The sequence below is a fragment of the Rattus norvegicus genome, chromosome 15 (assembly GCF_021556685.1).
Source record: "Rattus norvegicus strain SHRSP/BbbUtx chromosome 15, alternate assembly SHRSP_T2T, whole genome shotgun sequence".
NCBI classification, from domain to species: domain Eukaryota; kingdom Metazoa; phylum Chordata; class Mammalia; order Rodentia; family Muridae; genus Rattus; species Rattus norvegicus.
The window spans coordinates 81,643,217-81,666,514 of record NC_141548.1 but is presented as its reverse complement, the minus strand read 5'-3'; the positions used below and the strand labels follow the sequence as shown (position 1 = coordinate 81,666,514).

The 23,298-nt window shown below is 42.9% G+C and overlaps 1 protein-coding gene across 20 annotated transcripts in view; it reads right to left on the bottom strand.

The window, feature by feature from the left end:
* The window catches only part of Pibf1 (progesterone immunomodulatory binding factor 1), a 170,005-nt gene that overhangs the window by 1,069 nt on the left and 145,638 nt on the right, over nt 1–23,298 (bottom strand). For 16 of the 20 annotated variants that reach the window (XR_015638045.1, XR_015638049.1, XR_015638048.1 and 13 more), the window contains 1 exon segment: nt 9,359–9,532. Coding sequence is in view for 9 of the 20 variants with exons in the window: in XM_087585838.1 (XP_087441964.1) it covers nt 9,359–9,532 (174 nt within the window). In the remaining 11 variants the exon portion in view is untranslated. 20 annotated transcript variants of the gene reach the window in all.

Genomic DNA, 23,298 nt, shown 5'->3' with positions numbered 1-23,298 from the left:
TTAGTACACAGCAAAACCAAAGGGCAGACATCAAAATGGCCTCCATTGCAACACATGCTGGTCTTGAACTATAGCCAAAGATGGCATTAAACGTCTGATCCTACCTCCGATGTTCAGATTATCCTCATGAACTACTGTGCCCTGTTTATGCAATGCTCAAAGCCCAGACTTCTTGAGTGGTGGGCAAGCACTGCCCCAGTGAGCTGCCTCCTCTCCGTACCTACAGCTTTCACCACAGAGGCACAGCGACTGTTGGAGTCACTGCTGACACCGACTGTTCGTCTTGGGGCGATTATCTAAGGACATGCATGTGTCACTACAGTGTTATACAGAATACTTTCAGTGCCCATAAGACGTGCTCATGGGAGAGAATGGTGGATGTTTTTCTTATGTTTCTGGCTAGTTTTTGGTACTTAGCATTACTAGGACTGGCTGTGTAAAGCAGGTAGTGAATTCTTTACCCCCCTTATTTCTTCCTTTGGGACTAGGTCTCATATATTCCCGACTGGCTTTAAACTAGCAAGCCCCTAGTGGCCCCGAACTTCTGATATAGCTGTCTCCATTTCCTGTTGCTGAAAGTGTGGCTTGCTCTCCCTTATCCCATTTATATGGAACCCAGGGCTTCCTCTTACTAATCTATCAGTGAGTTATACTCCCAACCCCAATCTGGGAATTGTTTCTAATTTTTGAAAAAGATGATAGAGAACTGGTATAAATTTATCAGTTAAATCATTTTTTTTTAAGGCAGACTTTTTCTATATAGTCTTGGCTGTCCTGGAACTTACTCTATAGACCAGGCTGGTCTTGCACTCAGATATCCATCCACGTGCTTCTGCCTCCCAATGCTGGGCTTAAAGGTGTGAGCCACCACTGCCTGGCCTTATTGTTTTGATAGACAGAAGCCAATTCTCATTTAAAAAGATTTACTTTTATTATTCTCCATCCTGTGTGTGTGTGTGTGTGCGCGTGTGTGTAGATATGTGCTCTGGAGTGTAGGTGCTGTGGAGCTGAGAGGTATAGGACCCGTGGAGCTGGAGCTGAAGATGGTTGTGAGGCTCCTGACTAGGGTACTGGGAACCCACCTTGGTTCTCATGCGGAGCCATCTCTTCTGCTAGCTTCTCTAGGTTTACTAAGAGGTAGCAGCGAGGGAGAAGCTGGGTATTTAACTCCCTTCTCTTTTTGTCTGGTTATAGTTTGATAATAGCTAAAGTCAATGACCATAACACCAGCGTCTCCACAGAACGACTATCATCCTTTACGTCCTTTTGAGTCCTGAGAACAGCTTAGCACAGTTCCTGTCCTGTATTATCACCTGGTCTCCATGTGCTTGTCAGCAGTCAGTTCTCTCCGACTGTGTCATGACCCCTTAGGAGGTCTTTTTTTTTTTTTTTTCTCGGAGCTGGGGACCGAACCCAGGGCCTTGCGCTTCCTAGGCAAGCGCTCTACCGCTGAGCTAAATCCCCAGCCCCCCCTTAGGAGGTCTTAATTGTAGCACTGGGGTTGCACTCTTGTAGGAGAGTAGATGGCACAATACATAAAAACACTTAAACCTTAAACTAGAACTAGGTCCTCCGCAGTCTCTTTTGTCCTCCTCTCTGCTCTTTTGTGACAAGAGTTTGCGTTAAGATGAGACTGGTCTATAACTCGTGGTCGTCCTGCCCCAGTGCTCAGTTCAAGGTCACCCCTACTTGAGCAGGCCTGCTCAGGATTTCTTTTTTTTTTTTCTTTTTTCTTTTTTTCTTTTTTCTTTTTTTCGGAGCTGGGGACCGAACCCAGGGCCTTGCGCTTGCTAGGCAAACGCTCTACCACTGAGCTAAATCCCCAACCCCTTGCTCAGGATTTCTTTTGGCGCTCATGGAAGCCTCACAAGGGTTATTGCTACTGAGCTAGACTTTCACACAGGCCATGCAGTCTCAAATGAGCTATGTTGTTGGATTGGTCATTCACCCAGCACTTGGAAAGCAGAGGCAGGAAGACCAGGAGCCAACGTGGACACACAGTGAGTTCAAGGCTAGCCTGTGCCACACCAGACCGTATCTTCTTTCCAAAGGAACTGAGAACCAGCCATGTAGGGGAGGCTGGTTTTGAGATGCTCATCCTCAAACTTCATTTCCTCAGCACTAGGATTACAGCCGAGCCACCAGGCCTGGTTTTATGTGGTGCTGGGCACCGATTCCTGGGCTTCATGCACTCGAGGCTCGTGCCTTACCAACTGAGCTACACCCAGCCCCAAGCCTCTACGCTTAACTAAATCATTACAGTTGGTTACTTGAATCATCTACTTAATAAGCTGTGCATTCTCTGTGGGAAGTCATAAAGTGATGCTCAATAAAGGGTGGTTTAATGAACAGACATATCTCTACTGTTAACTTTTAATCTAAATGTGATCTATATTAATGAGAGTATTTGGCAGCAGGCCTCTATGAAAGACCAAGTTTTGACACTGGATAAAATTGGATATTAATTGGAATCAAAATTTAAATATCCAATTAATATTTCTTAAAAAACTTTTAAAGGTGAAGCAGATTGTTTTGGAACTTTTTCTGATTAGGATTCAAGTCAAGCTTTAAGGATTAAATTTTAAAATAATTTCTGTGTCTTGTTGACATTTAATAAGAATTAGAAAGAACTTAATTTTAAACTTATTTCTTAAAAGCCCCCCCACCCCGATTTTCAAGACAGGGTTTCTCCATGTCGAAAGGGAACCCTGGCTGTCCTGGACTCACTTTGAAGACCAGGCTGCCTGTGAACTCAGAGATCCGCCTGCCTCTGCCTCCCAAGTCCTGTGATCTAAGGCGTGCACCACCACGAGCCCAGCTTTAAATTCTTTTTATACAAACATTTTTCCCCATATCTTGTTTTTGTTTGTTTGTTTGTTTGTTTGTTTTTTGAGACAGGATTAATGGTGCATTTCTTTAATTCCAGCAATTGGAAGGTGGAGACAGGTGGATCTCCTGGAGTTCCCGGCTTGGATCATCTATACAGATTTCCAAGCCAGCAAAATCTACAAAGAGAGACTCTGTCTTAAAAGGAAAGTAGAGGTGGGAGAGAAAAAAAAAGCAAGTGAGAAAAGCCAGCCAGCCAGCCAGCCAGCCAGCCAGCCAGCCAGCCAGCCAGCCAGCCAGCCAGCCGGTCGTGCCCTCCAACTTCCTGCACTCCTTTAACTCTACTTCCAACCAACTGGGACACATTGTCACACCTTCTCTGACTTTTCTCATGGGGAGGGCCTGTCATCTCCTCCAGTCTGTTTCTGAACCTATCAATTCTTCTCCTTTAGTATACTGGGAATTTCTGTTAATTGTGAAACAGAAGATAATTCTGATTCCAAAGGGCTGGGATTACAACCATGCCCAGTTGAAACTATTTTTTTTTTTTTTAAAGAGATATACATGAATTCTGAAGACACTCCAAAGAGTGAAATAAACCAGAAAGCTAAGTCTAAATTAGATTTCCATGATTTGTCCTGTGAGCAGAGTATACAGTGATGGTTGCCAGTGGCTGGGGGAGAAGGAAAGGGGTGTTATTTAGTGGGCCAGGGCTTCAGTTCTACAGGATGGGAAATATCTAGATTTGTCTTATATATTTAACACTACAATACATGTAACAAGGTTAACACGGCAGAATGTACATTTTGTATTAAAATAGAGAAAAAAGGAAAATGGAAGTTTTTAAGTTAAACACCTTGAGAGATAGGCCAGGGGACACATATGTGTAATACCAGCATCAGGAGGCTGAGGCAGGAGGATCAAGAAGAGTTCAAGGCTAAAGGCTTGATCTCTTGTTGGTAGATGCTTGCCTAATGCACACAAAACCCTGTGTTTGATCCCAGCAGCAGGTAAATTAGGAAGGACAACCTCAGCACTGGGCTGACAGACACCGTGGCTATCCTGTAGGCACTTGCCAGGCCAACCTTGGACGCCTACGACCTTGGAGACGGGTGAGAGATAATACTGGAAAATGTATTATTTCCTGATAGTTACTTGAACTGTTATGTCAGTCATGTGTTTTGCTATATATTTTTAATTTTATAGCTTTCTACACTTAACAGCGAAGGTGTTTTTACTTGGAATATTGCCATTTAAAAATTCCCCCAAGGCCTAGGTGTGCTATCTTAAATGTTTAATCCCAGAATTTGGGGGGCAGAGGCAGGTGGATCTCTGAGTTTGAGGCTAGCCTGGTATGGAGAGTGTCTCAGGACAGGGCTATTCACAGAGAAGCCTGGTCTAGAAAAGAAGGAAACAGGATCTCTCCATGTGCTGAGTAGGACGGCTCATGCCTGTCACCCCAGCACTGAGGCAGGGGTTTTGCTAAAAGTTTGAGGCCAGCCTGTTTTCCACAGTGAGTTTAAGGCTACCCTGACTATAAAATGACACCCTATCTTAAAGCCCAAAACACCAAACCAAAGCAAGCCAAACGGAGCTAACCCTTCCTCAGCACTATGCACAGAGCAGGATGGCAAGAGTCTGTTCCCACAGGTCTTGGGCAGGTGATCATCTTCCTTCTAGGCTCAAACACCGCCTTTTCAGGAGGCTAGACCTTCTCAACCCTCAGTCTCCTTCCTATTTTGTGTTTCTCTGCAGAATATCCGTGCTTTCACATCCTATATAGTTTACTACATGTTTTGCAGGCAGGGTCTCACTATGGAGCCTTGAAGTGGCAAGTCTCCTACCTCTGCCTTCTGAGTGCTGGGATCACAGCACAGCAGGCCCAGCCCTTTACCACAGGGCCTGGTGCATGCTGGGTTAATGCTCTACCACTGAGCTCCATCCCTGCCTGCATTAGACACATACAGGCTGCATAAGTATAAGGCATTAGTAGTATGTACTGTCGCAGTATGTAACTGTATAATGTTCCCATCAGCGCGAGGCCCTTAAAATACTTATGGTGAAAAGAAACTTCAGTCTGTTTTTGTGTCAATTTATAGTTTATCTCCATCTGGAGTGTAAACAGGGGTTTCTAACGCACTGGCCTATACTATTACTCAGCACAAAGCAAATGAAGGTTTGTGGCTTTGATCTGTCACAACAGACAGTGTTTGGTTCTCTGTAAGTCTGGGTGTAAGGTTTGAGAGTTGGTACAGTGTTTCTCCTAGGTCATATGAAAGACCATATAGGACCACAGGGCTAGAGCATGGCTGTAACTAAACTAGAAAGTGTAGTTCTTTACCAGGAAGACAATTTACAATTCTAAGCAACAGTCCAAGCAGGGAGGCACAGAAGTATCACATTCAGTTGTATGAAGGTAAACTCACATTTATTTAGACCCTATGTAGCCCTGGCAGGAGTGGAATTTGCTGCAATCCTCTTGCCTCTGCCTCTAAATTGTTGGCTTAAAAATGTGGGACTACGGGGTTGGGGATTTAGCTCAGTGGTAGAGTGCTTGCCTAGCAAGCGCAAGGCCCTGGGTTCGGTCCCCAGCTCCGAAAAAAACAAAAAAAGAAAAAATGAAAAAATGTGGGACTACACTGTATCAAAACTCAGTTATCACCCAAAGATATGCATGCTGGGGCCTTCAGTGGGTGAACGCTTTTCTTTTGATAGGGTTTTTTGTATAGCCTAAGCTGGTCTTGAACTTGTGATCAGGCACTCCTGATGCAATGACAGGTGTGTATCATCATGTCTGGCTGTTGGAAAACGTCTGCCTTTGCTCATATATTAACTATAATGTATGCTGCCTGGAACTACATTAGGATTGAACACATGGTTTCTCATCTACCTAGCATCCTATTCTCACTTGTCTCTACCAAACTGTGAACAAATGCCAAGTGAATAACGGTGCTTTTGATAGGCTGATTTGGCTCATGAGGAAGTCTTCATTTCCAGATTGCTTAGCTAGTGATGTGCTATTACTAGTACATTAGCAAAGCTTTAACTTCTCGAAGTTATACTAGAGCGGATTATGTTTCTAATCTATTACAAACTCTTGATTAGTATGAATGATTAGTATAACATGGAGCACAGATTAACAGGTTCGCCCATGGTCTGTTTGTATACAGGTTAGATACTGAATTAGACATTTTAAAAGAAATAAACAATACAAAGAAATATAAACGCAATATAATAGAGACTGAGTGTGGCTTACAAAAGCAAATTATTCACTGTTAGACACTTTAAAAACTTTTCTAACTCTGAACAGACCATGGATAAAATTTTTAGGTATAAAAATTCAGATATATAATTATTCTTTATTTTGGTAATTGCATCTTTGGATAAACAATGTTATCTTTTTCATTCTAGTATCAACTGTTATTGGTCCTTCAACCCATATGATAGTGCTGTGTGTAACGAAGTCTGATAGTCCTCCTTCAGTTATTAACACAATACATTTTTTAAGTAAGAAGAGTCTGGCCCCCGCCCAAATAGAGTTTCTGGGATCCACCGCCCCTGCCTCTTGAATGCTGGGATGAAGGGCATGCGCCGTCACTGCCCGCCAGAGAGTCCTTATTTCAAATTCACAACTCACATAAGTTCTTTCAGATGAAGCCAATTTCCATTTATTTATGTATGTTACATTACCGAGACATACTTAATGATTATCTTTTATTACTGTGAACACTGCCTTAATTATTATGTGCTTGCACTTGCTTAAGCTAATTATATTTATAATTTTATAAAGAAACAGTACAAATTAATAGAAATACTTTAATTGGTACAATGTTAACAGGTCCCAAAGTAAACTACTCCAAAATTTTTAAGGCACTCCGAGAGCTGCTGTAGAAAACCATGACTAGATTAACTGAAAGCCTACCAGAAGTAATTCATTAGTCCCAGGGGGGTTTTGGAGACAACTGATAAGACAAAAACCTTTGTGTCATCCAGACATAGCCAGCTAAAGCATTAATCTATAACTTGGGGATTCTAACACACTGAAAACGTTTGTTAAAACGAGAAGGAAGAGTGACTGATAAAAGCACACAAAGTAAGCCTGCTGGATTACTCCTGGCATCCAGCAAAAGAGCTGGAGATTAAGGCTCTATTAGTGTTTAACCAGCACAACTTCTAAGGAGGAGAAAACTGGGTTTAGTAGACATAATTACTCTGTTTTCCAATGCTACAGGCTAGGACACAGATACAGATTTCTGCGTCTTCACAGGGAGAGCCTAACTTCAAGGAGTTCCAGTTGGTCTAGGCTTATATGGACAAAACATGAGACTGTCTGGATCCTTCGCCCCTCACTCCCTCATCCCATGCTCACTCAGAAATTTATTTCAAAGGGTTTAATACTAAACTATACATGGAGGAGGCTACAGTAGTATATCTGGCTACAGGAATGAAGTCGTTCTTCTTTTGAGATAGGGTCTCTCATAGTGTAGTCCAGGACGGCCTGAGGTCTAAACTGAAGAAGGCAGAGAACACGGAAGCGCTCCTGTGACGCAGATGCTGACAACACAGGGGGGAGATATCATGCCCAAGTGAGCTGGGCCTTCTGAGTGGGGCACGGGCACTGATGACTGAGTTTGCAGATGCCACTCGATCACTTTCCAGAGTTTAGTTCCCTACTGACTATATAATGTAGCTTTAAGAACTAAGAAGACAACAAAGTTGGAGAGAGAGAAGGAACTGATTCCTTCCCCGACAGCAAGTGTGTGCTGACACTGTAGATGTGGAAAGATGTACAGAAGGTGTCTTGAGACAAAGGGCCATGGTTAGGTCAGAGGAAGGAAGGAGCGAGCCTCTGAGGAAGTGCCACTGATGGAGGAGCTCAATGGGCCCAACTGCTGGGCATTCCCAAGCTGCTCTCTACAGAGACTGCTCAGATGAGCTTCTGCTCTCTCTGGCCTACATTACTGCAACAAGTACTCCTAGAGTAGGGCTCCTTTGTTTGCAGTAGTCTGAAGCTGTCTGCCACTTTAAATCGGGAAGGTAAAGCTTGAGGGTAGTATGCACGTTCAATCCCAGCACTCTGCAGGCAGAGAGGACCGTGAGTTGGTCAGCCTACCAAAGCCTATCTGTGAGACCTTTCTAAAAGACAAGTAGCTCAGAGTAGAATCCTTGCCGTACACAAGTGAAAGACGGGGTTTCTGTTCCTAGCACAGGAGGAAAATGGCGGTTATATTACAAAAATCACAAAATATCTTTCATATCACTGATCCTAAGAAGTCAGATCTGCGTGTGTAAAGAGAAGTCTAAGACCACAATTCCTGTGCTCGACTCACTAGAGGACTTCATTTTCTTTTGCAAAAGTTCAAGGGCTCGCTAAACTGGAATATAAAAAAAATGTTCCAGTTTTGAGTCCAGTAGGACTGCAAGTGAAACCTCATGTTTTCTCTTGGACAACTATACTGAAGCAGAGTAATTACTAATGGCACTGTAAAGTCTGTCACCTTTTTACTCCTTTTTGTATTATTTGCTGAAATGCATAATTTTCAATTTTCCTAACGTACTTCCTATACACTTCTCCATCCCTTTCTTCAAGACAGGGTTTTAGTACACAGCTCAGCCTGGCCTCCAGTCACTAGTAGATAAGGTTGGCCTTGAACTCCTAAGCATCCTTATTCTGCTACACACACTGTGGGAATACAGGTCTGCTATCCAACACCCCTTTTGTTTTTTGGCTATCCAGCCCTTTTTAACTTTAATTTTATTTTCACATAGGGTCTCATCAAGTTGACCACACTGGTCTAGAACTTACAATTCTCCTGCCCAAGCCTCCCACATGACTAAGATTACAGACACATACTGGTTAGTACAGACTGCTTTTATTCTATAGGAGAGACTCAGAATACAACATTCTATAATGAATGGCAGCAGGTCTTATTTTTCTACCCTTTTTATTCTTATGCAAATTAAAAGTGATTTTCTAGGGAAGCCACTCAGTGGATAAAGTGCTTGTCACACACAAGCACAAGGACCTGAGTTTGGATTCCTAGAATTTACTACAGTTGGATACAGTGATGCAGGTCTAGAATCTCAGAGTCCTATGCCTCAGACAGGAGGTGGAGACTGAAAAATCTCAGGAAGCTTGAAAACAAGAGACCCAACGCTGTCCTCCAACCCCTTATATGTATGTGGCTCACATGACCCCAGTGAACATGCACAGACATAGCCACATCAAATGCATGCCCAAAATGCAAAAATCATGCAGAATAATTTTCTGAGTCCCTTGTAATTTGCTCCTGTAAGTGGGAGAAGGAAAAATGTAGACTTAGGATAATTTCTAACCAAGTTCAATATGTTAATTAGAAACATAAAATCCAATTCATGTCTAATGTATACATTTAGGAAATGGATTAATACAGACATTGCTAGACCTTTGCATAACACTATCCAAATTAGTTTAAAACAAATATGATTGGGAAGAAAACTATATTTAGTGAGAAGCAGAGATTAAAATCCTAACTATTTTAGCTGTACTTACAAACAGCGTTGGCTTGGGTATAAATACATTCTCTTCATGTTCTCTTGGCATAGTCAAAGGCCTTGATGCTTGGTTTTCTGTCACACTTTTTGATTCCACTTTTGTAAGAAGTAAGTTGTTCTCAGAATGTTTACTACACATATTAATGATGATCTGCTTCATAGCTGCAAATTCCTGTTGATATGTGAAAACAAGAAAACAGTGAGTATGATTTTGGCAAACAGAGTAATAATGATTGACATGAAAGCGTTACTTTAAATACATGAAATATTTGAATTGTACCAAATATAAGGAAAGTTTTTATAAGTAAAACATTATAACAATTATGCATATGATTCTTAAAATAGTATGACATTACTTTTAGTACTACAACTGACTTGTTTGTTTGTTTGTTTGTTTGTTTGTTTTTGAGACAGGCTTTCTCTGTTTAACAGCCTGGGTGTTCTGGAACTCACTCTATAGACTAGGCTGGTCTTGAACTCAGAGATACCCTGCCTCTGCCTCCCAAGTGCTGGGTATAACACAATGACTTTTAATATGCTATTGGTTTTTCTGCATATTAGAGTCACATGTGGACCTTCAACAAATACCCCGTGATGATGATGATGATGATGATGATGATGATATGTGTGTGTGTGTGTGTGTGTGTGTGTGTGTGTGTGTGTGCGTGCCCGTGTGCCCCAGGTACAGATGGCAGTTATGCAGTGCATCTGGAGCTCTCTTGCAGTGTCGTGCAGATTTCTGTTGAGTAGATGGGTCAGCACTCTCATTACTCTTTAATTGTAGACATGAAACCCGGGTCTTGTGCACGGCAGGCAGTCTCAGCCTGATGGTGCTTTCCTCCCTCTTAGGCCATCTATTATCTCCTGAAGTCTAAACTGAAGAAGGCAGAGAAAGAACACAGAAGGGTCCCTTCCTGTGACCACAGCTTCAGCCGGTCAGTTTACTACAGCCTTAACACTTCTCTAGCTGTACATTTCTGGAGCCTTTTACAAATGTGGTAAACGGAGCTGGCTGGAGTTGCCATTTCTAATTTTTCCAGTCCTGGGGATTGAGTCCAGGGCTTAGTATGCTAGTCCCAGCGACACACCATCCTGTCAAGTCGCCTTTCCAAAATATTTATTTCTTTACTTATTTGAGATGGCGCTATGCTATGTAGTTGTTACTTTGTAGCCCAGGATGGCCTGGAACTCAAGATTGTCTCATTGCCTTGGGCTTCACATGTTGGGATTTTAAGCACGCATCACTTGGATTTTAGTTTGCCTTTTGAGTGAAACATTAATTATGCTGAGCTCTTTGAAGCATTTAGAGTGAAACTTGCAACCATATCCTTCCAAACCTACTATTTTCCCTCACAGACAAACTTTGGCTAGTGGATCTTGATTACTTACTAAAGCCAACGCATCAAACCCACACACCCGGGGAATGGGGAGCTACCTCACTTATCTGTACAATAGTGGTGGGCTCTGCTCTAGGTGATTCGCTTCTTCATGCCAACACACGAAACTTAGCGAACTAGAAGGGTGCCCTGCTCCCTGCTACTGATCTGTTTATAGACGTCAGCTCTGTGTCAGAGCAAGTCCCTACAGGCCTCTCTTTTCTGGCTGTCATTAGTTCTATTTAGAACCACCTAGCTGGAGTAGATATTTTAAAACAGACTGTGGAGTTTGAGCCATGCCACCTTACCAGACTCCAGGGCCAGCGCCAGAGCTGGAACCCATGGCACTGGAGTCCTTACTTTCTCCTTTCTGCACTGCCACCGACGTCTTCCTTAAAACACACAAGACTGTGTGCATAATAAACACAGTCACAGTGACCGGGGCTGTTATGAGACCCATTTGCTTTCAAGACTGTGTTATTTAATTTATGGTAAAGAATGCAACACTGATTTAATGTTAAGCGTATTCAGTTGCAACAGATTTTATTTTATTAGTTTTTTTTTTCCTTTGACAAGGTTTCTGGTAGCCCAGGCTGGCCTCTAATTTTCTTTGTAGGCAAGGATGATTTTGGACTTTTGATCCCCTGAATGCTGGAATTACAGGCTTGTACCACCTCCTTATGTGGTTATGTGTTTATGGACAGCACCCAGGGCTTTGTGTAGTCTGGCAAGCTTTTCACCAAGAGAGCTACATCCTCAGCCTCATGGTACAGCTGAGCTTCTGCACTACTTAATGGGAAAGGGAAAATGATGTTCTCCTAGTCTATCAAAACCACATCATTTCTCTTTTGCTTTTGCTGGTGTATACAGAAGCAGGTTCAAGAAACAGATTTTCCTTGATGTTGATCAGAAGATTAGAAGGGAGATTAATGTCTCTGTCTCATCTAGGCCATGATTACCACAATTTGGGAAGCTAAGATCACAGCGCCACATTCATCTGAGAGCATAAACAATATTAACCTGGTCTCTGAAATCCAGAAAGAATACTTTAAAAGCAGCCAAATTTGGTAAAATTCCTATTAGAATCACATTGTTACTGTGCACACCAGAATAATGCTTACAGGATATCTCAGCTCTTTCATTTTTGGCTTATATGCTGAGTCTTAACATATTAATATAAACATACTAACACTTAGCAACACAAATGTTTATATTACTTACATATGTACATATAATATACTATATGTTTATTTCAAATAGGGGCTCACTACATAACCTTGCTTGGCCTAGACTTGTTATGTAGAACAGGCTGACCTTGAACTCACAGATAGCCCTCTGACTCTGCATTAAAAAATTCTATTTATTTATTGTTTGTTTAGTGTGTGCATATATGTAAGTGTACACTAGAGGACATGCTTGTGCCATCGTTTGTGTGTGGCGGTCAGAGGACGGGCATTCTGTCAGCTGTGAATATTTGCTTTGTGCTATAATGTTTCTTCTAGTTCCTTATAGTTTCTAATTTTGATTTCTAATTTATGAATGAAGTACAGTTTACATGGTTTCTTTTGGATGTTAGGGCTATTTGCCAGAATCACTAGGTTCATCTGAAAAAGACAGTTGATACACACACACGCACACACATTTGTGTGGGCCCGATGATCTTTCTAGCAGGTTTTACTCTAGGGCTATCATGATGAATGCAGAATTCTTCCCAAAAAGCAAGTGTCCCTTAATTCTGTCTAATTCTAGTTTAATCTTGACTGACGATTAATTTAGAAAGTAATTTTAAAAAAAAATGTAAAAAATTTCTGTCTTTCTGGGACATAAAATGATTATGAAAATGAGCGAGGCATTCACTACATTAATAAATGAAGAACTATTTGATTACATAAATGAAACTAAGGCTAAATCAAAGATAAAAAAGAACAAAAACCCTATCCTGTGAGCCGTGTATGGCAGCAGTCCGGAACACATGGGATGCTGAGGAAGGAGGACTGAGGATCCCAGGCCAGCCTGAGCCCCCTTTGGAGACTCTCCCCGCCCCTGAGCACCCTGTAGCACAGTGTTCTAGCATGGCGTACTGAGAGCAGAAGAGCTGCTTATGCCATTACTGATGATGGCAACCGCTGTTCCCAGTCTCTGAGAGAGTGCTCTTGACTGCGAAGGCTCACATCTCGGGCACTCACTGTTAGCATTCGGAGTGGTGGCACAGTGGTGAGCACAGCTCAGCTGCCGAGCAGCTGCTTAAGGGTACTGCAGAGCCGATGCCAATACATTGCTCAAAGTTGTAAACTCTGCAAAGATGTTGGCAGGGGGACACATAGATGGCATTTCTCGATGAAAATAGCTCTGACAGATAGAATGCAAACTATGTGCTCCCCTGGAGTACAAGGATGTGTTTCTTTCTCTATATGAGCAACAACATGTCAGGACCAACAGGACAGACAATTCTGTACATCTTCGGCTTTAGGTTATACGAGGTAGAAATCAACCTGGCTGTAAGTCAAGAAAATACTTTGCATACATCTAAGGGTAGATTTTAAACTATATTGTACATTTTTATTTACTTGGTCTTCTTAGGCAGGGTCTTTCTTAAACTCACAGTGTAGCCCAGGCTAACTTAAAACTTGTGGCAATTGTTCTGTCTCAGCTTCAGTTTCTCTAGTGTTGAGATTCTGTCTGGTTGTGAACCATCATGCTTTCTTTGAAAAGGAAAGCATTTTGCTTTAGAAAATTTCAAAGACAAGAAGGTGTAGCAGCTGGCCATAGTGGTGCATGCTTTTAATATTATTAGCACTTGAGAGGCAGAAGCAGGTGGATCTTTCATTGTGAGTTCAAGGCTAGCCTGGTCTACATAGTGAGTTCTGACTTCCCTGGATGATAGAGTGCGAACTGAAATCAACCCTTTCTTCCTCGTGCTGCTTTTGGGCATGGGGTTTTACTGCAGCAATAGTAAAGTATCTAATACATATAGCACGCTGAGTTCTTTATTCACCACTTAACTTCTACACTGCTTATCATTTTATCAGTTATTTACCAACTGATTTATTCACTTACTGTGGGGGACCATGCATGTGCGCATGTGTGTCTGTGTGTGTGTGTATGTGCGAGTGTATGTGTGAGATCTTGGGGTTGGTCCTTGTCTTACACCTCAGGATAGGTGCCAGGCTAGGGGCCTGTAAGTCTCTGGGGGAGTTCCCAGTCTCTGCCTCTGCCTTGCAGCAGGAGCACTAAGATGACAGAACTTTCACAGATTCAGGGGCTTCAACGAAGGTCCTTATGCTAAAGCAACACATGCTGAACCCACTGAGCCATCTCCCCAGCTGCAACCTCTTTTTTTTTCATGATGGGACTTCATATTGTAGCCATAAAGGCTTGCTACTCACTGTATGGTTCATGCTGGCATGGAACTTGTGGCAATTCTCCTGCTTCACACATTTGAACGTGAAGCTCTCAGGGCCAGATTTCAATACTATGTTTTCAAAGCTTTAGTGAATGAGATTTCATATGCTACATCATTCTTTTTTCTCTTTTCTTTTTTTAGGAGCTGGGGACCGAACCCAGTACCACTGAGCTAAATCCCCAACCCATCATTTTTTTTAATTTAAAAATGTTCAGAAATTTTAGGACATAGAAATCCCTTAGGTTTCAATGGCTGACTTAGGGTTTCCCAACCTAACAAAGGTGTGCAAGTGTAAGACTTCAGTCTATTATGTTCAATTCTGAATCTAACAAGTGACAAACATAACCTCCTCTTCCTTCTCGCCATCATCTCTCCCTCTTTCCCCAACTCCCTGCAGGCAAGGCTAGCCTGGAATTAGCTATGTGGCCAGACTGGCCTAGACCTTACAGTCCTCTTACTCCTGCTGCTCCTGAGTGTTGGGACTTAGGCAGCAGCATGCCTGGTGACAGGCCCCAAGCCTTCAGTTACAGTGGGCACTGGTTGTGAGTTGCGATTCTCAGCCAGTGTGCAGATGGATGGGCTATGTGATTTACAGTCCTCAGCCCAATGTGCTGTCAGTGCTTACGGAGAGAACTCAGTCAGTGCGCTCTGCACTTTCAGTACAGTATGAAATGAACAGCTGAGTGGCCCGTGAGATGGCTCAGTGGGCAAAGGTGCTGCTTGCCATGGAGCCTGGAGCTTAACAACCCCAGTTCAATCCTGGGACCCATATGGTGGAAGGAGAGAACTGCCACCCACAAACTGTCCACTGACTTCCACACACACACACACACACACACACACACACGTGCACTTTCATACAGAATAGGCTTTATATTTGATAATTTTGTACAAGTGTTCTTAGAACATTCAAGGTTAGCCACCTTGAGTGTTTGGTAAATTGTATATATATAAAGATTTATTTATTATATATAAGTACACTGTAGCTGTCTTCAAACACATCAGAAGACGGCATCTAATCCCATTACAGATGGTTGTGAACCACTATGTGTCTGCTGGGATTTGAACTCAGGATCTCTAGAAGAGCAGTCAATGCCATCTCTCCACCCCTTAAATGTATTTTTATTTAGCATATTTTAGAAGTATGGTGCATGTACTGAATCATAACCCCACTGTAAGTCTAGGAGTATCTATATTTAGAGGGACCAGCAAGATAGTTAGTTTTAACTCTTGTATTAAGAGAAATTAATTTGTTTTTTTGAAAAGAAAGAAATCTGATTGCTGCCTGGGCGTGAGGAGACACTCCTTAATCCCAGTACTTCGGAAGTGGAGATAGGAGAATACAGGTTCAAGGTTATTCCTGGTTTCAGAGCTCAGTGTCACCTGCCTTGATGTGCAAGGCTCTGGGGTCATCCACCCTGCCATGTAAATTTAATTGTAAATTACTTCTTCAATGCTAATCCCAGCACTGGAAAGGAAGGTGGGGGCAGCAGCAGGTGAGCTCTGGGTTTCCGGCCAGTCTGGAATATAGAGTGAGTGTCAGGACAGCTCAGGCTGTATAATAGAGATCCCCTCGCTCTAAAAGTTACTTATTCCATAGTCTAAGACTCCAGTTAGAAAAGGAAGCATAGGGGGGTTGGGGATTTAGCTCAGTGGTAGAGCGCTTGCCTAGCAAACGCAAGGCCCTGGGTTCAGTCCCCAGCTCCGGGGGCGGGGGGGGGGGGGGGAAGAAAAGGAAGCATAGGTAAAAAGCTTTGATTCGGCAAAGTGTCAGAAAATAGTATGAGCACACGCTTCAGGATTCTCCAGCCGGTGAATGAGGTGGTTAACCTCATCTGCAGGGCAAGCTCACCTTACCACTGTCTGTGCCCACAGTGTACAGAGTGCAGGTCGAGGACATGAGGTGACAGGGACGGGTAGTCACCGAGTATTCCCAATGTGCCAGGCTTTATGCTGTCTATCAAATAAAACCTAATTTTGGATATTTATGAGAAGCAGCTATCTCAGTTTTTAAAATGATTAGTAGGCTGGAGAAGTTTGATCAAAGTCATCTTGTTATTAAGAAAACAGTATCTAAATGTTGGTTTTTTTATGGGTTCAAAGTGTAGATTATCTATACAATCAAGGGCTTCTGTTAAAGCCTTTGAGACATAATGCCAGGTTTGAAAGGTAGCTCACGTTATTTAACCTGGACCCACACACAATTAAGGCATTCCCTCTCCACACACTGTTTACATGCATTCCACAAATACATACAATTATTATGAGTCAATAGAAAATAAAACCAGACATCTCCTTTGACCATATGGCCACTAGCTCGGGCTTGAAAAATAAAGACAAACCATCAGTTTAGCTTTTCTCCACCGAACTACAAACCAAACCAAAATCAACACCGTGCCCCACCCCCATCCCACTTCTGCCAACAACAACAAAAAGCAAAACAAAGTCAAACACGGAAGGCGTCTCCAGCCTTGCATGAGCCACTTCTCTGAGCTGCTTGTCCTTCTTTATGTCCTATCTTTTCTAAACACCCAGTCCGTCCACCTCTCTAAGGAGAGAGCGAATGTTGTTCATCTTCATTGTTTTCCTCAGATATCTTGTAATATGGGTCAGCCTCTGGCTGATCAAGTTCTAGCTCCTTAGCCCAATGTCTTGCGACGACACATTAGTGTAGTGCTATATGCTGTACATGACTGCGAGCTCAGTGAGGAGCCTAGGGACAGCAATGGGAGGTGACTGGAGCACTTCCATCAGTGGTGGTGGAGAGCAGGTTAGAAAGAACAAACTGAGGTGTGAACACTTTGAGGCAGTGTGATCATAGTGAGGTCTGAAGACGGTAAAGCATGGACCGGGTAAAGTATGGACACACTAAGAACATATTTAAGGAAGATCACACGGAAGGGTGTCCATAGCACCAAAGCGTAAATGTGTATAAGTACATGTACCCTGAACTATGGGCAATTGGTGTGAGCACACCAGAATATGAACACGCTGCAGAAATACGGACATCCTGCAGAAGCATGGACATGCTGCAGAACTATGAGCACCCTGGAGAAACTTCTGATGAAATCTGCTGCCAGGGCTGACTGTGCGTGGCCTGTCCTTTTACATTCATTTAGTTGCTATTTCTGGTCTTTATTGGTTTGACATGATCTAATAGTTCTTTGATGTTTTTTCCCCTTTGTAATTCATATTCAGCATCAGTTTTAGCTTTTAAATCCAATCCTCCACTGTGAACACTCCATTTTGGAATGTAGCTTACTTCAGGGGATGTTCTCTCTCTGACTTATATTCAAAACATTCCATTCTTGTGCCAGTTTTAGCTTCTTGATATGTGAGTAATAAGCTTACCTATTAAGTTCACCTACTAAATTTGTACCAAAAATATTACCAATACTGGTAATTATGACTCTAACCCAATATTACTGCTAGTATTTTCTCTCGGTTATTGAGTATTTCACAAGAGTTGAAGCTTTTTAAGTGTGGTATGTATGTGTGTGTAAGAGAGATTGTGTGTCTATGTGTGTCTTTTGTCGTAAGCTACTATCATTCAAAGGGAGTCATAAAAACAAAGGGTTAAGGGGGCTGGAGAGATGGCTCAGTGGTTAAGAGCACCGACTGCTCTTCCAGAGGTCCTGAGTTCAAATCCCAGCAACCACATGGTGGCTCACAGCCATCTGTAATGGGATTCGATGCTCTCTTCTGGTGTGTCAGAAGACAGCTACAGTGTACTCATATACAAAATAAATAAATAAATCTTAAAAAAAAACAAAAAAAACACAAAGGGTTAAAAATGACAGCAAGAGGTCATTTACTCATTTCTTACTAACAAAGATCAGGGCTGGCAAAACAATCAGCATGTAGAACTGTTTGCTGTTCGAGCTTGACAACCCTGAGTTAGTCTGCGTCCTCACTGTGGAAGAGCCTGGTGCGACAGTGCACACCTGCAAACCCAGCCTGTGGCAAGATGGGAGGCATAGTCAGGTCAGCTGATAGACAGCACAGCAGAAACAAGAGACTTCATCGAGGTGGAAGGGAAAAGCAGCTCCCACAAATTATCCTCATGCATGTCCCCCAACCTCCACATAAACCTTAAAAAAAGAAAATCCAGGTAAGTGTTCCTATTCTTTTAAAACGTATTCAATAAACTCTTAAAACAACACATATTTCATTCTTTAAAACAAAACAAAGGGCACTCTGAAGTTGACAAGTCTGTACAGCACATAACAGATATGACAGTGCAGTAGAAAAAGCCAAAAGGGTATTTATACACAGATAAAATATTTTTAGGATGAGATATTTTATTGCTTCATACAAGACAGAGACTTGCATGCCGGAAGGAAGAAAGCTATGAAGAATCTAACGAGGGTGTTGAAAAGAACACGGCAAAGGCAGAGCAGAGCAGCTCGGACCCGCTTCTGCTATGTTCTCTAACGACGACAGATGGTCCAAAAAACTCCAGAGTCTGTCTGGGCATGCCTGTGTCCCAGCACTTCTGAGGCTGAGACGGGAGGACACTAGGTTTGATGCCTGCCTGGAATGACGTCCTTTTACAGATTCAAGTCATGCAACTCAAAGTCAAGGAGCATCAACCTTCCACAGAATGGAAAGCAGCATAAGCACTGCTCTGTGACCTGGGAATAAGCCCGTCACACAGCCTCCCTCGGTGGCCTACATGCAGTGAGTGAGAGCAAAGGGGCTGTGCAGTAAGACAGAGATAGTAACCTTATCCAGCCAGCCTGGCTGCCCAGCAACCCTTGGGATTGACCTGGCTCCAAGTCCCCACTCACTTGGCTTTCTATTAAGGTGCTAGGGACTGAACTCAGGTCCTCATCCTTGAGAGGAAGCACTTTAGTGATGAAACTCTCTTCCTATCCTCTAAATATCAAGTATTATTTAGAAAAGATGGCTACTTTGGGGAGGTCATCTTTTTCACCCAGATGATGATGATGATGATGATGATGATGATGATGACGACGACGACGACGACGACGACGACGATTCTGTGGCGGTGCTAGGGGTTGAACGTAGGCTTCGTGCATACTAGACAAGTACTTTGCACTGTGGTGCAAGCTTTCACTAAGTTGTTCAGGTTGCAGTCCACGCAGTCTTTAACTTGTGATCCTCTTGGCAATAGTCTTTAGTGAACAGGGTTACAGGCCCATGTCACCAGCCATAAACAAAAAGACTCATCTTTTGAGTTTTGGATGGAATAGGCAAAAGGTGTGGAGGGTACTTGGTGCCTGACTCTGGCCATCCCCTTATTCCAGGTATACTTGGTTGGAAGCCTCTGGGACTATTCCCTAATAGGGTACTTATTGTAATATCCTTGATTTGAAAACATTTAAAAGACTTTAAAAGAAGAATTTAAAACAGCCCAAGATATATTTATCTCTTGACTATCCCGTCATGAATTCACAGACCTTTACATGGGAAAAAGACTCTAACTCTGTGTGGGCCTGGGTGTGTATCTTAGAGGCAGTGCAGGAGCCAGACCTGCAAAGACACCCCCCCCCAAAAAAAAAAAGAAAACAAACCCTCAACAAAACAAAACCAACCAAAGCAACCTTACAGGCAACTATTAGTACTGTATGTGTGAGTTTTATAGCTTTTCACTATAACGATTCTTTCCTTTTCTTTATAACTCACTTATATTTGTTTAATTTTAATGTTTTGCATGTTTTACCACTGACTTAATATTTAACTTGTGACAAGCACAGTCACTGTTGGTTAGAAATGCACAAACCTGAGAAGCAATTACGGTCTCATTTACCGAGATATTACCTTACCTACTTGGGGCCTTTTTTCCCCCAGTCATATTGAATGTAAAACGTAACTGAATAGGTGTATAAGAGGAAACAATGTAACAAGGTATTATTAAGAAACTTTCCACAGTGAAGTATGAACCAAAAAAGGGTGACACACAAACAGAAATATGCAATTTGTGGGGGCCTTTTATGAAGTGGAGTGCCCAAGGGGCACACGGGATGTGAAATGCCCCTGCCATCTTCCGAGAAATCACAAAGAACATATGAGTTAGACTCCGGGAACATAAACATACTGTCAAAGAATGATAATTATACTGTGACTTCACTTTTAAGAAAGCTGCCTAACTGCAGGGTTTGTTTCCTTCTGCTAGGGGACATGCACTGCCACCAGAAGCGGGTTATCTAGGGCAATGGAAGCTAGCTCAACTCTCAACTGAGTGTGGCTTTGTACACCTTGGGAGATTAGTAAGGCGTGATTGATTAATTTGGGTTATGTACTAGTTGACATGACCATGGGAGCCCAGAAACTTTACTGACAGAAACACTGAGGAGGGACTGCTGACATGCTAGGTCTTAGAAGTTCTCCAAATGCTTGGATTCCCCAGACACTTGAGCAGAGGCTGCTGTGGCTACAGTTGCCATGTCTTGGGTTAGCCCTGTGCTACACAAACCTTCCAGACGTGACTTTCTATTGGCTACTTTCAGACAGTTCTCTGAAATTGTTCTGGGATGTATCAGTTTCTGTACTTTTCCAGTTAAAATGCTATCAGTGATCAGAAAGAAACAATTTTGGAGGAGAAGGAGGAAATGAGAATCATATTAAATACTGGTTTCTAAAGCTATTTGATAGCTGTTAGTATGATTACTACTAAAAGATTTTAAGAATGCCTAAGAAATTCTAAGATAAACTCTTAAAAACAAATGCTGATGTTTGTAACTCTAGTTCTTGGGATACTTGGACAGGAGGATTGTTCCAAATTTGAGACCAGCCATGGAATAAAAGTCTTAAAACTACCGAAAATAAAGCAATCAACAGAACCAGAACTGCGGTGAACTGCTTTGGCAGCTTACGAATGCGAGTCGCCCTGCTTCCTTCTAAGGGGTTAGTTATCTTTGGGAGCAGCAGCGTTCAGTCAGGACACTGCAAATGTGGAAAGCGGAGGTGCAGGCCACGGTGGAAAGGAGAGGAACTGATAAAGGATGGTGTAACGCTTTGGCTCTGGCCTCCTTTGGTTGGAGGATGTCAAGTTAGACTAAGCGGTGGTCTTTGCCGTGAGTGTGAGTGTGTGTGTGTGTGTGTGTGTGTGTGTGTGTCCTGAAAAGGTTAAGAGGTATTGTTGCTTGCCACTTGTCTTTGTATTGCTTTGGCAGTTTTCCCTGAGTCCTCTTCATTGTGGAGATGTTAATGGGCACATGAGTCCTCCACAGTTTATTCTCCATGCTCTGGTCAGCCGAGGTGGGATGCTGTCATCGGCTGCTGTACTAAGATATCCTCTAATGTACATTCGCTGGCGCTGCTTCCACTCCAGCTGCCTTATAGAACTGAGAATCTTTCCTTTGGGTTTGCTTTTTGTTTCTTTAAGATAGAGTCTCAATATGTAGAAATCACTATGCACAGCAGGCTGGACCAAACTCAGAGCCATCTGCCTGCCTCTGCCTCCTGAGGGCTAGAAAAAAAAAAAAAAAGAAAAAGGAATGGACCACCATCTTCTCTTCTCTTCTCTTCTCTTCTCTTCTCTTCTCTTCTCTTCTCTTCTCTTCTCTTCTCTTTCCCCCTTCCCTCCCCTTCCCTCTCCTCCCCTCCCCTCTTCTCTCTCTGTCCCTCTCTCTCTCTCAGACAGGACTGGCCTATGTACTTTAGGCTGGCCTCAAACTCAGTATGTAGCCCATGCTGGTGCTGAACCCTTCCATCCTCCTGCCTCAGACCCACAAGAGCTAGGACTATAGGTCTGTGCCACATGGTCGGCTAATCTACTGTACCTCACAACTACTGACTGAATGGCCACTCAGGACGTTTCAGTGCATCATCTCAGGACGGATGTGATGGACAATGACATCACGGTTGACAGAAGCCTTCGAGAGCCTGGTTACCCTCTTGGTAGGATGTGCTGGTGCTGAAAGGACCCTCTGCTCTTAGTGGCATTACCTGTGCTTCCTCAGCTTGCCTTCCTCCTGTCCATCCATCCTCTGTGACGTCAGAGGCCTTCCCTCTGGTGTGAGCGTTCTCCCATGTTAGTGTTTCTGGGGTTCCTAACATGCACCTCTTTTGTTCTCATTCTCTTTACTCTCATGAGTTAATGTTTCCATATAAAAAAATTATGAGTGATTCACATCTTTATTTCTAAATGAGTTCTGTCTTGGGCTTAAAAACTCATGTTTTTTTTATTTTATTTTATTTTTTTTATTAACTTGAGTATTTCTTATATACATTTCGAGTGTTATTCCCTTTCCCGGTTTCCGGGCAAACATCCCCCTCCCCCCTCCCCTTCCTTATGGGTGTTCCCCTCCCAACCCTCCCCCCATTGCCGCCCTCCCCCCATAGTCTAGTTCACTGGGGGTTCAGTCTTAGCAGGACCCAGGTCTTCCCCTTCCACTGGTGCTCTTACTAGGATATTCATTGCTACCTATGGGGTCAGAGTCCAGGGTCAGTCCATGTATAGTCTTTAGGTAGTGGCTTAGTCCCTGGAAGCTCTGGTTGCTTGGCATTGTTGTACTTTTGGGGTCTCGAGCCCCTTCAAGCTCTTCCAGTTCTTTCTCTGATTCCTTCAACGGGGATCCCATTCTCAGTTCAGTGGATTGCTGCTGGCATTCGCCTCTGTATTTGCTGTATTTGCTGTATTCTGGCTGTGTCTCTCAGGAGCGATCTACATCCGGCTCCTGTCAGTCTGCACTTCTTTGCTTCATCCATCTTGTCTAATTGGGTGGCTGTATATGTATGGGCCACATGTGGGGCAGGCTCTGAATGGGTGTTACTTCAGTCTCTGTTTTAATCTTTGCCTCTCTCTTCCCTGCCAAGGGTATTCTTGTTCCCCTTTTAAAGAAGGAGTGAAGCATTCACATTTTGATCATTCGTCTTGAGTTTCATTTGTTCTAGGCATCTAGGGTAATTCAAGCATTTGGGCTAATAGCCACTTATCAATGAGTGCATGCCATGTATGTCTTTCTGTGATTGGGTTAGCTCACTCAGAATGATATTTTCCAGTTCCGACCATTTGCCTACGAATTTCATAAAGCCGTTGTTTTTGATAGCTGAGTAATATTCCATTGTGTAGATGTACCACATTTTCTGTATCCATTCCTCTGTTGAAGGGCATCTGGGTTCTTTCCAGCTTCTGGCTATTATAAATAAGGCTGCGATGAACATAGTGGAGCACGTGTCTTTTTTATATGT